At 39.7% G+C, this 15,079-nt stretch overlaps 1 protein-coding gene across 1 annotated transcript in view; it reads left to right on the forward strand.

The window, feature by feature from the left end:
- The window catches only part of LOC148873538 (guanosine nucleotide diphosphate dissociation inhibitor 2), a 69,686-nt gene extending 56,317 nt beyond the window's left edge, over positions 1-13,369 (forward strand). The window contains exons 10-13 of the mRNA XM_088962281.1: positions 8,879-9,003; positions 11,721-11,931; positions 12,018-12,092; positions 13,098-13,369. Of these exons, the coding sequence (XP_088818407.1) occupies positions 8,879-9,003; positions 11,721-11,931; positions 12,018-12,092; positions 13,098-13,148 (462 nt within the window). The 3' untranslated portion in view covers positions 13,149-13,369. The remainder of the gene's footprint in view (positions 1-8,878; positions 9,004-11,720; positions 11,932-12,017; positions 12,093-13,097) is intronic.
- Positions 13,370-15,079: the final 1,710 nt, after the last annotated feature.

Consider the following 15,079-nt stretch of genomic DNA (forward strand, 5'->3'; position numbering starts at 1 on the left):
TTCCTTTTGTTGGTTCAGCTGTAGCATGTACGTTTCCCCATGTACCTGTCTTCTTTTCTAATATAATCAGTTAACTTTTTCTCAAAACAAAAATCCGGTGATACAATTCTGTTCTATGAGGGTGTTCGTGTGGAAATGGTGAGGAATTTGAGTTGATGATTGATTAGAGAAAGAGTGGAATTGCAGGGATCAACTTGGAAGGAGAATTGCTATGGTTTGTTGTGCTGCTGGGCTGTGAGGTTAGAAGTTGGCCTGTAGTCATAACATAGTTGAGGCGCCAAGGTGAGGCTAGGCAACAGGGGGGGCACTTTGTCGCCTAGTAACCTAGGCGATGGATTTAAAAAACATATATTCTGGGGTAGTTCCCTAGGTTCCATAGCCAAATTTCCTTAGTTATTATCCATAGAAAAGTATAAAGTTCATGTTAAAGTATAGAAAATCAACATATTCATGAGAAGAAAAAGAAGAAAGAAAAGTAAAAAATATAGGGGCTGAACCCCTATTTTTTATAAGAAACTGTGTTGATTAGACAAAATTTTAAGTTTTTCCTTACTTATTGGTCCAAGTTTTGAAGTCTTTGAGGGTTCAATACAACATATAGCAATATGTGTTGATTAAACCCTAACAAATAAGAAATAATAATAAACAATAATATATAAACATAAAAAATAATATTTTAGTTTAATGATGTCTATTTTATATTTATGATTTCAAAAAATTAAGAATATAAAAGTATTTTATAACACAATGTACAAAACTACTTGGTGATTAAGTGGGGTGAGCCTCCAAGAGTGCCTTGTTGCCTTGACAACTATGCTTGTAGTATACTTAGGTTTTCCTTTGAGAGGTGTTAGCATAGGGGTATTTCTGTCTTTATACCTTGATTGATGTTGCTGATCTGTAATATTGTGTTGAAATATGTGCTCTTAACTTAAGTAAGGGCACATAGGTCTTTTCAGTTATGTTTTAATAATAATATAAATACTTACTGGCCAAATGGGAGAAGTCAAGTTGACTCTTTCAGTTCGAACCAGAATTCTCTCTTCTCTCTTTCTCTCTTTCTCTATCACTCTTTCTTCTTCTACATAACTGAACTCAGTCAGGCCAAACTCTAAGGCAGACCTGAATTCTAACATGGTATCAGAGCAGGTTAAATCTGCCTAGATTTCTGCTTGCCTAGGGTTGAAAATGAGTGATCGCCCTCTTCCCTTGGGGGTTTCTATGCCTCCAATCAGGTCGTATGTGGTCGGTTGCTGTGATTTTTGAGATCGCCCTCTCCTAGTAGAGGAAGAATAGAGGGCCAAACTGTGTGTGGCTGTTGTGTGTGAAGCGGCTGTTGTGTGTGGACTGCTCTCCTGCTCGCATGGGTGTTACTTCAGCGATAAGGTAAGAGATTTCAGTTCTTGATATCAGTTATGGATTAAATAGGAGGTATGTTTCAGATCATTTGCTAGTGTTTCGGCCAGTAAGCGCTAGGGTTTATGCTGGTTTCTTTGTGCATGTTGAAGGAAGAGATATGATCATATAGTGGTGAGATTTCAGGTAGTTGTAGGAGCAGGGTTTGTGGTGTAAAGAGCACACATTCCAACAACAATTAGTGCTACAATCAGTGTGACAGGTGTGACCTAGTGGTGTGTAGTGTGCAGATCTCAGTGATAATAGAATTCAGCAAGTGTGCAAAATTGGTGATAACATAATGGGAGACAGTAATGATTATAAACCTAGTGTGATGGTGCCTACAGACTACCTGAATGTTCAGATGACCTCCATTAAGTTAAATGGAGAGAATTATGTGCCTTGGGCTAAATCCGTTGAAGTCTTTCTAAAGGAAAAGAAGAAGGTAAAACATATCAGAGAGGAGAAATCCTCCTCTGACTCTCACGAGTATGAAGATTGGGAGCAAGAGGACGCTCAGATCATCACATGGTTGTGGAACAGTATGGAACTCAGGATTAGTGTGAACTTCATGTTCCTTGATACTGCTAAAGACGTGTGGGACCATGCGAAAAAATTGTATTTGGGGCAGAACAATACAACCAGAGTTTATCAGCTTTATCAAGAGTACTTTAATCTGCAACAGGGCAATCAAAGTCTTGAGGAGTACTATGCCAACATGAGGAACATACGTAATGAGTTGAATGTCTATCATCCTCTCACTTCTGATGTTAAGATTCAGCAACAACAGAGAGAGCAGCTTGATGTGACTAGATTTTTTGTGGGACTAAAGTTTGAATATGAACCAGTACGGGCTCAGATATTAGGGGGATCAGCTCTTCCGTCCCTAGAAGAGGTATTTGCTCGACTTCGGAGGATTTCTATCGGATCTACTAAGAACTCTAATATCTCAGATAGATCGGCCTTTGCTGCATCGAGAGGCCGTGGTGGTAGAGGTGGAGCTCGGGGAGCTCAGTCTGGCCGTGGTGTTGGTAGTGGTTCTGCATATGGCCGAAGTGGTAATGGTGGGTCTCCTTATAATCGTGGTGGTGGTCGTACTGGGAGTAGAGATTCAGGGGGAGCCCGTGGTAGAGGACGTAGCTCAGGCCCGAGGAAGTGCACTCATTGTGGTATGGATGGATATTCCATCAACTATTGTTATGATTTACATGGTCCTCCCTCAACCTGGGCCAATCATGCCACGACCGGTGACTCAAGTTCCAGCTTTAAACAGAAGAATCATTCATCTGACCAGTTGCCTCCTACATCCACAGATGGTCCCATGAAGGAGATGGTGAGTGTTCCCCGTGATGAATATGAGAGGTTTATCCAATCACAGCAGAACACGACAACTTTTGCTCACTCAGGTATAGCTTGTCTGGCATCTACACCCAATCCCTGGATCATTGACTCTGGAGCCTCCGATCACATGATTGGAACTCCAGGTGTGTTTTCCTCCTTATCTCATTGCACAACATCACAATCTGTCACCCTTGCTAATGGTTCCGCATCCTCAATTTGTGGTGTTGGTAATGTTGACATAGATCCTGTATCCCTCTCATTAGTTCAGTATGTTCCTAAATTGCCTTTTAACCTTATGTCTGTTGGTAAGTTGACCAAATCACTTAACTGCTCCATTACCTTTTATCCTTCTATGTGTGTCTTTCAGGATCTCAAGACGGGGATGAAGATTGGTGGAGGGCATGAAGCAGGTGGATTGTATTATCTTGACGGTGGTGGTGGTAGAACTTCAACAGCTCTCCAGTCATCTCTTTCTCCTCTCCAGTGGCACTGCCGATTTGGTCATCTATCGCTCAAAGTCTTGAAGTCCTTGGTTTCGTCCTTGAGTCAGCTTTCTGTTTTGGATTGTGAGTCGTGTCAGTTTGGGAAACACCATCGTGTTCCCTTTAGTTCTAGGGTTGATAACCGTGTGTCGAGTCCTTTTTCTTTAGTTCATTCAGATGTTTGGGGTCCTTATAAGGTAATGTCATATAATGGATACAGATATTTTGTCATTTTTGTGGATGACTTTTCAAGGATGACGTGGCTCTATTTAATGAAAGAAAGAAGTGAATTGTTTACCATTTTCCAAAAATTTTATGCTGAAATTCGTAATCAATTTGGTACCCACATCAAAGTTTTTCTTTTTGATAATGGCCGCGAATATTTATCCTCATCATTTCAGGAATACTTGGACCAACACGGCATTATACATCAGACCTCGTGTACCTACACCCCACAACAAAACGGGGTGGCTGAGAGAAAGAATCGCCATCTCCTTGAAACAGCAAGATCCCTAATGCATCACATGCATGTTTCCAAACCTTTTTGGAGTGATGCAGTGCTTACCTCTTGTTTTTTGATTAATCGGATGCCCACGTTCATACTTGATGGTCAGTCTCCGTTTCAGGTCTTGTTTTCCTCTTTGTCTCCGTTCCCTCTTACGCTGAGAGTTTTTGGGTGTGTCTGTTTTGTCCATCATCTGGGTCCTGGGAACGACAAGTTTGATGCCCGTTCTCTCAAGTGCATCTTCCTTGGCTATTCTCGGACCCAGAAAGGGTATAGGTGTTACCATCCTGGTTCTCGACGGTCCTTTGTGTGTGCTGATGTCGGTTTCTTCGAGTCTACTCCGTTCTTTTTGGGGTCTGGTGATGCTTCTTCCTCCTCATCACCTCCTCCCCTTCCACTTCTCGTTGTCGATCCTCAGTTTGTTCCAGTTGTGACCAAATCCTTGCCTCCGGTGCCACCACCTGTTGAACGCCCACCTATCCGTTATGTGTATACACATCGCCCACGTGCACTGGCTACTACTCCAACTACATCTCCGTCGACGGATCCGGCACCAGAACCCCAGTTGGCATCTGAGATTGATCTACCCATTGCTTTGCGGAAAGGTAAATGTACTTGCACCCTTCATCCCATTTCTAATTATGTCTCTTACTCACCTTTCCGCTTCCCATCGCCAGTTTGTTACCTTGTTATCATCAGTTATTGTTCCTAAAGATGTCCAGGAAGCCCTTGCCTCTCCAGGGTGGTGTCGTGCCATGGAAGAACTCTTAGCCCTTCATCATAATCATACTTGGGACCTCGCTGCTCTTCCTCCTAGGAAGCAAGCTGTTGGTTGTAAGTGGGTTTATACGGTTAAGTACCTGCCTGATGGTAGTGTTGAACGCCTGAAAGCGCGATTAGTTGCAAAAGGGTACTCCCAAACCTATGGCATTGACTACACAGAGACCTTCTCACCAATTGCTAAGATAGGGTCAGTTCGTGTTGTGATCTCTCTTGCAGCCATGTATGAGTGGCCACTATATCAGCTTGATATCAAGAATGCCTTTTTGCATGGTGACTTACTCGAGGAAGTCTACATGGAGCAACCTCCAGGGTTTGTTGCTCAGGGGGAGGATGGTAAGGTGTGCAGACTAAGGAAGGCTATATATGGGCTTAAACAGTCTCCTCGAGCATGGTTTGGTAGGTTCAGTGAGGTGGTAAAGAAGTTTGGCATGAAGCAGTGCAAGGTTGACCATTATGTATTTAGTCATGACTCTCCGAGAGGAAAAATACTGTTGGTGGTGTATGTAGATGATATTGTTATTACTGGGAATGATAACATTGGTATTGATAGGCTGAAGACTTATCTGCAGGATCACTTTCAGACAAAGGATCTGAGTAAACTAAAATACTTCTTGGGGATAGAGGTAGCGAGATCCAAGTATGGGATTAACCTGTGCCAGAGGAAGTATGTGCTTGATTTGCTGGAAGAAACAAGCTTGTTGGGTGCCAAACCAGCTAAAACACCCATGGACACAAATACCAAGCTAAGCAGTGATATGGGTGAAGTGTTTGAAGACCCTGGCAGATACCGACGACTTGTGGGCAAACTGAACTACCTAACCATTACTAGACCAGACATCTCATTTGCAGTTAGTGTGGTAAGCCAGTTCATGCAAAAACCTCTGACTCCTCATTGGAATGCGGTTCTGAGAATTGTGAAGTATCTAAAAGGGGCCCTGGGTCGCGGTCTGATATACAAGAGTGGGGGAAAACTTGAAATAGAAGGGTATTCTGATGCTGATTGGGCCGGTTCTATGTCTGATAGGCGGTCTACTACAGGGTATTGCACGTTTCTGGGAGGTAACCTAGTGACATGGAAAAGTAAGAAGCAGACGGTTGTGGCAAGAAGTAGTGCAGAGGCAGAATATAGGGCTATGGCGCATACCGCTTGTGAATTAGTGTGGCTAAGGAACCTTCTACAGGAAGTAGGGTACAACATTAACACTCCAATAAAGCTCTATTGTGATAATCAGGCTACAGTTTATATCTCCTCTAATCCAGTGTTTCATGAAAGAACCAAGCACATTGAGGTTGACTGTCACTTTGTGAGGGAGAAGGTGCTGAATGGAGAGCTTGACACTACACATGTTAATACAAGAAATCAGTGGGCTAACTTATTTACAAAAGGCTTGAGTCGGGGAAGAGTGGACTACATATGTAACAAGCTGGGAGTATATGATATATACTCACCAGCTTGAGGGGAGTGTTAGCGTAGGGGTATTTCTGTCTTTATACTTTTCAGTTATGTTTTAATAATAATATAAATACTTACTAGCCGAATGGGAGAAGTCAAGTTGACTCTTTCAGTTCGAACCAGAATTCTCTCTTCTCTCTTTCTCTCTTTCTCTCTTTCTCTATCACTCTTTCTTCTTCTACATAATTGAACTCAGTCAGGCCGAACTCTAAGGCAGACCTGAATTCTAACAGGAGGGAACCCTAGGTCCAATGGGTTATGGAAGCCAGTAGTGGAGAGGTTCTCTAGGAAGTTAGCCCTTTGGAAATGGAACTACATCTTTCTAGGGGGAAGAATTACTTTGATTAGAGCAACACTGGCAAATCTTCCCATTTATTTCCTCTCCACTTTTTGCATAGTAGGCAGGATAGCAAGACAACTCGAGAACCATGAGGGATTTTCTTTGGGAACCAGGAGAAGATAAGAAGCATCACTTGGTTAAATGGGAATAGGTTAGCAAATCTAAGGAAAAAAGGAGATATAGGGTTAGGAAACATTGCCTGTAGAAACATGGTTTGCTAGGCAAATGGTTAGGAAGGTTCACTTTTGAGAATGAAAGGCTGTGGCACAATGTAATAGTAAGCATTCATGGGATGGAAGGGTAGTGGCTGGGATGATAAAGTTGCCCCACTCAAAAACTATTTTTTGATCTCTTTGCTATCTCCCTATTTAAGGGTGAGACTGTTTCCAGAATGGGAACACACCTCCAATTGGTTTAAATTGGAACTTGTTCTTTAGAAGAGGGTTAAATTCATAAACCGCATTTTAAACTGAAGTTGACCAAAAATTTAAGAAAACCGACCAACTCGGATTGAGTTAGGTCGGATTGGTCGGTTTGGCCCAATTCATGAACAGCCCTAGTAATCAGAAACTCTGAGAGGAGGATCTTGGCTATGTTTTCAGGACCAATTGGGGAAACTCTTTGAAGGCTGAAGTATTGGCTCTCCTGCAAGGTCTCCATTTAGCAAAACCAGCTGGGTCTTGGAATTGTTGAAGAGGAAGGGGATTCAAAAGTAGTCATATTGGCAAAGTGTTATAGGTGGATTCCTTGGACTCCTAAAAAGATGATAAGGGAAGTGGAAAATATTGCAAAGGACATAGAGGCTGAATTTAAGTGGGTTAGAAGGAGTGCAAATGGGTTAGCTGATTCACTTGCTAAACAAGGGGTCTCAAGGCAACAATTATTCTGGGCTGCTATGTAATTTGGATTTAAAAATAGGATTGACATTTCTGTCATCATGTTATACTGACCACTTTTAATTAAATTCAATAAAATGAAATATATTTTCTGCCGATAAAAAAAAAAAAAACAGAACAACATCAAGAAAATACAACTGTGGCATAGTTCTCAAGGTGATGCCTAAATGACAAGATGCTTATGGAAGGTCACCTTATCCAAGCACCTGTTGGGATTCACATGTGAGTAGAGTATGAAGAGAATCCCACATTGGAAAGGAATGAGAGCTGCAAGGGACTTGTATACTAGAATGGCCTATAACCCAACAGCTTAGGTAAGTCCTACATGCATATACGTGTACGAGCCCCCCGGTTTTGGTGAATCCCTTCAATGTACAACAGAACCTAATTATTTTTGGGCAAGGTGTCATATAAAAGTTAAATTTTTATTTTGTAAGATTAAATATTACAAGACATTGTCAATGTTTCGAAAATCACAATCATATCATAAATCAGAAAGTTCAATAGAATTGAATCGTGAATTCTAAGATTATTTCGATGTTTTACAAACTTATCAAAATATTAAAAATAGATATTCTAAAAATCTAATTATATATAGAAAAGTGATTTTACTCTATATTTAGCCCATATCTACCATATATTACAAAAGCAATAGAACTCACTTGCTCACTAGAAACCTAAGATGATACAATCAAGTTTGACTTGAAGGATAAATAATTCACATAATGGCCATTTAACCTTTAAATGATGGAAAATAAATTCAATACTGATTCTAAAATGTCTTACTTAACATAAATAAATCACTTTCTAGTAAATAGTAAAGGCTTCAAAACAAATCTTCCTTAACAAAACTAAGTAGAAATAAATAAATGACAAGGTCAAGAAATAATTGTTAATTGAATTGATTTGAATTACTTGAATAGTATAAATTGTAAGATTCATGAATCAAATCGCAACATTCAAATAAAAATCATAAGATTTTTTGCAAAAGAAAGTTCATATATAAGATTCAAAAGAGTCAAATTGTGAATCATGAGACTAATAATATTGATTATTACACTAAATATTCATTTTGTTGGCTTATAATATTTTCAAAATTCATGTACTAGTTTCTTTTTATTATTTTCTTATTTGTTGGGATTCAATCAACACACCTCAGTGGACACTGTGTTGAACCCTTGAAGAAAATTATTATTTTCTTTTTTTTTATTTTTGTATTTCCTTTTTCATTTTCAAGGAATAAAAGCAAGGGCTCAGCCTCTTTATTTTCAGCCTCAATTAGAAGTTCCTGACATTCTTGCACTGTAACCTCCCTATAAACATTGTACGAAGCTGGAACATTGAGAAGTAACATATATGCCTGTGTTTATCTGATTTCGTTTCTATTAGAAAAAGAAAATAAAATTATGGAATTTGCTATCAATAAAAAACTCCCGGTAGTGGACAATACTTGTTAATTATTTTTAAAAGAGAGAAACATAAGGTTAAGACTTTACCAACTTGTTCTGTTGGTCCATGGTCCTTGCATCATCACATAATAGAAGCTTTGTAATTGTCCTCCAGTGTGAACAGCTTATTCAAATGGATCTCAAGGCTTCTAATTAAAATAAATTGATAGTCACTGAAAAAAAAAACGAAAAATGTGAAGACTGTGCTAAACAAAGAATTTGAATGGTGAAACAGGTTAGGAAAGTTGGGAAGGTTGCAAGAGCAATCTGTATTATGAGCCATCCCATCCCAAATACCAGTGATTCTCACTCAGTGCAGGTCATCCTGCCACAGAAGCAACTGGGTCGCAGATCTGACATGTGATCTCTCTCTCTCTCTCTCTCATGCTTGCTTACTGTTGATTCTTAATCGAACTTCCTTTGAGTGATTGAATATACATATGCCTTTTTCTCCTGTAACTTGTGTTTCAGATATGCATGCTAGTCTTGCTTTGAAGTACCACTAATGAAAAACAGCCATCTGAAATGTGCTTGACTGTTTTTTTTCTTGATGGTAAGGTGGAAAGAAATTTATTTTAATGAAAAAGAACATTAATGGCAAAATGGTGCTGAGGATCCATGTTCCTAGTGAACAATTAATTTCTACAAAAAGAACAGAAAAGAGGAACCTTATACATCATCTACAAGAATATCGTGTAAAGAGCAAAAATCTGAACCAAATAGTGACTGATTTACATCTTTGAACTCTGGGTGCACCACCAACCAATCCAAGATGACTAAACTGATATTAGCAACCGATTTACTTGACTGATTTGGATAAGATAGAGGTACTGGAACTGATATCGAATCGGTTCTAATAGAATACAACTTTCTTCACGTTATACCGTTGTGAACCTCTAGAGGACTTTGCCTGTACCTGCAAGGATTTTTTTTCTTGGGATTCTTATTTGTTTCACAATGAAACTACATGGATAACTTATTATCATTGATTCTGTTGTAAACCTCTAGAGGACTTTGTCTGTACCTGCAAGGATTTTTTTTCTTTTGCTATATAAATTGTTAACTATAATCTTCATTAGTTGTGAAGAAATAATGGATGTTATGTAAAACAGTTATGTTTGTTAGGCTGGCATTTCACTAGGGGTGATCATTCTTGGACTGGCAAAGCCCAGCTCATAAATTTCCGGGCCCAGGCCCAAGGTTTTGTGTGCAGGCCCAGCCCTGGCCTGGCTCGGCCTGCAATATAATATAATGTAAATATAATTTTGTTTTACATTAAATTTTATTATTGTATATAAAAAATATATGTTTTTTAGTTTTAACAGATAAATAAATATTCATGAGTTGACATGTATATCAACCAGTCAACATGTGCCAACACTTGAGTCAACTCAAGTATGGCAATTTCCCTCCTCAGCAAGGCCTTCATTCCCATTCCCTGAGCAATGTGGGACTTGGGATAACACTCAACGAACACTCACTATTGAGTGTTGTTGCAGGTCCCGCATTGCTCAAGGATGGGAATGAAGGCTTTGTCTTCATCTATAAAAGGAAAGGTAGGCCAGGCCAAACCAAGCCAAGATTTAAATGAGGCCCATGCCATATTTTTTTGTGCCATAGGTCCAAATCCTAGTCAAGCCCAGTCTAGTTTGGGCTTGTGTAATGTTTTTTTTTTTTTCATGTATTACACATTTAATTTAACAAATTAAAATTTTTTTGTTAGGTGTCATGGGCCCAAAGTCATTAGGCCCGGAAAGCCTGTAAACCTGGCCCAGTCTGTTGGACAGTGACTAAAGTTTTTATCATTGGTGCTAAACCTGACCTGGCCCATCCCATGATCGCCCCTATATTTCACTACCTAACACCTTTACTTTGATTCTTTTAATTTTTTTCCTAGTTGCTAGACCAATTATGGAAGTGGGCTTTACTGACGCCCAGCTTTGACTTAATGCCTTAACAACTATGTGAATTCTGCAGTAAAAGAGCTCTCCCCTTCTTCTGTAAGGGCAAGGAGAAATGGCTTTACATAGAAAATGCCTTTTGGACTAACCTTTTACCACTTTCTAAATTCTGTATGCATGAATGGTGTAACCTCCATAGTCACTCCATCTCCAATTGTTTGTATCCCTTGTTAAAAAGATAGTCACGAAGTTCCATAAATTTGGTAGATATACATTCCACTCATTTATGACCTACATTGAATCACGTTTTCTTATCCCTATGTGTAACACACTTACACTTGCACTCCACATATATTGGTTCTGATTTTTTTTTTTTTTGGTGCCACATTATGCTGTTAGGTGTCGTAATTGGCAATGTGCATCTTTAAGCTGTGATACTAACATATCTACTGGTAAAATAGATACAAAGGTGTATCCGACACAACACTCCAAAGTTCGATCGGACAATCTCTCCTAATGAATAAATTATACTGTATAATAATTGATTCTTGTATCGTTTATTAGACAAACCATGGCAATTTTTGTGTAAGCCCCATTTGCCTTCAGATTAGGTTGACAAAAAAAAGTTTTAAAAATCTTTTCTTAAAGTTACATTGCCATCCATATGAAGCAGAGGCCTCCAACTTCAGGCATGAGAAGAGCATGCCAATCATGTCAGAAGTATGCTTTGCTCAAGCCTCGGGGGCATATTGGCTATACCTTGAGACTTGCATTCCCCAATACCAAAAAAAAAAAAAAAAAAAAAAAAGAGAGGGAGAGACATCCTAAGTGCCTCTGAAGCAGGACAGCTCACTAAATCGTGTTGGGGAATGCTAGTTTCACAAGTCTCATCTGCCACAAGCCCTATTGACTCTACCACTAGCACCTGCAAAACATGTCACTTGGGAATCTTATGGTTATCATGCACCATGGCATATCAGTTCATACTTATTACCATGAAACCCCTTAATTTCCCATGTATAACAATAGGGACAGAAAAATACGAGAATAGCTTTCCTCATCATAATTAATAAGCTACATAATCCTTTCTATGAAATCAAGATTGTTGCACTCTGCACTTGAAATACCAGTTTCCATTGTGATTCCAAGATTTTAAATGCCTCAATGGTTAAACAGGTACCTTTTCTGTTCTTCTTATTCACACAATGTCGCTCCAAAGGGTAAATTCATTGCATTTGTCACAACAGAAGCAGAAACCAACCAGCCTGAGGTTGAACTAAAGCCAGGAATTGACCTTCTAGGACCTGTTGATGAGATCTTCTTTGATGTTTATGATAGATATGAACCTGTCAATGAACCTTCTTTGGACAATTGTTTTATATCAACTGTGAGTATCTTGCAATGTCTACCTATAAGAAAAGTGTTTTGCAATGAACCTTGATTTTACCCCCTTTGCTTTTTTTCTTCCAACAGAGTTATGATGCAACAACACATTTTGAGTCGACTGTCATGGATGTACTCAACATGTATACCATGATTACTGGGGAGGTAAGAATTTTAATGACAAGTTTCTGTTAAAGTAATGACTCCTCTGTCTATCCATAGTAGTCTAGTTTTTCTGGAGTGACTTGATGTACAAGACCTGAAACAGAGTAGTAGCTAGTTGAGTTGACCAAACACTGAATATTCCTTGGTCCGTCCACTTTGAGTTGTTTAAAGAGGAAAAATAGATGACCTATGAGCATGGGGACCATGTCAAAGATAAAGATCCCATAGTTGAGTTGGTCACTTGGCACATTTTGAGGAGGCACAGGTTCAAATCCACTGAACAGAAGGCTCTCTGTGTTATGCCAGTGGTCCCTGCATGCATCTAGGGGTGTCAGTTGGACTGGATTTGGTCCAATCAGATCCGCTCTAATATGATCCCATTACATATGGACCAGGTCCAATCCAATCTGATGAATACTCTGGACAATTTTGGACCAGTCCAATTCAATGTCTGGACCATCCAATCTGTTCAAATTGGTTTTAATTTAGATTGGTTTGAACTCAAACATGGTCTATTGACACCTGTATTCTTCTATCAATGGACCGGATATTGGTACAATTCAACCCAATCCAATATAAATCCATTATAGATGGATCAGGTCCAATCCAATCCGATAAATACCTTGGACCATTGAGTCTGGACTGGTCCAATTTAATGTCTTATTGGTTCGTCCAATCCTTCCAATTTGATTTTGATTTGGAGAGGGTCCAATCCAAAACCGGTCCATTGACACCCTACATGCACCCTTCTATGTTTTAACCCTATCAACCCTCTAGCTGAGTTTATAGCACCCTGCTGCATTCCCAAACCAAAAGTAAATAGTATAGACTGATAGAAATTTTACACAAGGGAGCTTGTTTCTTGTTTTGTTTGTTTTGTTTTATTGTTATTTGTGTGTGAGGGGGGGTGTTCTACTTTTAGGATAACTATGTTCATGCTTTATTAATTGAAAATAGCTTACGCAGTCTCAGTACATGCAACTAACAGGATTTGCTTGTAAACAGGTTTTGGACCTAAGTGTGGATTTAAGTTCTGCCAGTGCTGCTGAAGAATGACGAATTATATTAATCTTCGGCTCAAGTGGCAATGTTTCTAATGCGATTATTATAAAGGTCGTCTTTGTGGGGATTGTGCAGAACTGACATGGCGATTAAGTTATATTTTATGCTTTGCAATATAGATCATCGTCAAACTTGATAACATAGTATATTTCTGTGCTTACTGGCATTTGTTGGGCATGTCCCGATGCGGAAATATGGGTGTGCATTTGTTACAATTTCGTCCCATGTTCGCCTGATGCATTGGTGAAACAGCGTTGCAGAATAAGATGGCCCAAGCCAAGACTGGTTCGGTGGGGGACAATGATGGATTGATGGGGGAGTTCATTTTACTTCAGGCTGTCAACATGGAACGTAAAGGAGTTTGTTTTAGAACTCCCAGTATAAGTAATAGTCAGCCTTTGTAAGGTTGTTCTCCAAATGGCGAAGGTCCTGAAGGAAATTCCTTTTTTTAGGGTAAATTGCAGATGGGTAACCTGTACTTTGGGAGTTGACATCTGCCCCCCACAGAACGTTCCCCAAAAACGCCCCACATGCACATCTCAGCGTGCATTGAGAACATCTCCTGTATTTGTCATTAGGAGATGTTCCTAATAGGGTGTGCTGTGGGACGTTTTTAGGGCGCTTTCTGTGGGGGTAGATGTGAATTGGTACTTTGGAGGTATTCTCACTTTATATATATATATATATATATATATATATATATATATATTAGTAACACTACTTGAGGTAAAATTATGAAGATGTCCTTATTCTGATTCTCATTTCTATCTATTCATCTCCTACCTTTAGACTTAAGACGCAAACCAGGGGATAAAGTTCACCCTGGTTTATTCATTGGGGGTAGTTTCACTTTTGGACACTTCGCTACCACTGGTCTGGTTTGCATCCAGTGGAGATGAATAGAGAAAAAAAAGAGAGAACATGGGTATTTTAATAATTATACACCTTGTCATAATGTTGGTTTAATGGAGTTGGAGTGAAATGAATACGAGGAACTAAAGGAGGGGATTTGAATTCTTACTGCACTTGCACTGACTCGTGAAAAATCAAAACTCAACTCCCATTACTTTTGAGTTTGGGGACAGCGCATGCAGAAGGGTTTGAGTCTGGAGCCAAGTCCAATGTCCAAGCCAGTGGGCGGGTCCCACCTAGAAAATTAAGTGGGCCAAGATCGTGTGTGGTCTGATGATTGCAACCTTGGGATTCTATTGGAATTATCTGGACGTGGAAAAGATTTTACTATAAATTCCAAAGTGAATGCACATAAGTAACGAAGGTAACAAATCATCTGACTAGTCTCCCTATTTATCTAAGCTAATATCTTTCTTGTTGGGGGCCTTTTCAATTTGTTGGGTTTTGATACTTGGAATACCAGACGCGAGTATACTTTTTAGGTGTCCAGAGTCCAGACCCAGCAATCTACGTGAGAGAAGGGTGGGTCCATACTTTGATCTGATTACAAGGGGCCCAATTTGGATCTAACCAGATTGAATTTGAAGTTGGATAAATCCCTCATAAAATAGTATATACATCTCACTACATTCTTGATGAGGGTGAAAATCGGGCCCAGGTTTCCCGGCACGTGGATCAATGAGAAGAATGCACAGAGCCGACACATGTCCCCAATTTGGACCAGCAAAACCATGCTGATGTGGTGCACTCCCATTGGCCCTAGAGGCTAATGTTGATGAACACTGCCCCCCGAATTCCTCGTCCCATGGCATCTGCTGGCTCACATCCCTAATAACTCGACCAGTGGCCGCCTCAAAGGCCAACACCTGTTGCGCTCACGACGACATTCCCCAACAAGTATTTAAGAGCACACCACCCAAGGTATAATCCCCAACACTCTTGCATTCTAACTGTCTGTTTTCTAAACTCACTTGTTCGGTTGGGACCAGCTCGTCTTAATTAGTTAGGCTTAG

This window comes from Nelumbo lutea, chromosome 1, assembly GCF_056320005.1.
Source record: "Nelumbo lutea isolate HS-2025 chromosome 1, American lotus-T2T, whole genome shotgun sequence".
NCBI lineage: Eukaryota > Viridiplantae > Streptophyta > Magnoliopsida > Proteales > Nelumbonaceae > Nelumbo > Nelumbo lutea.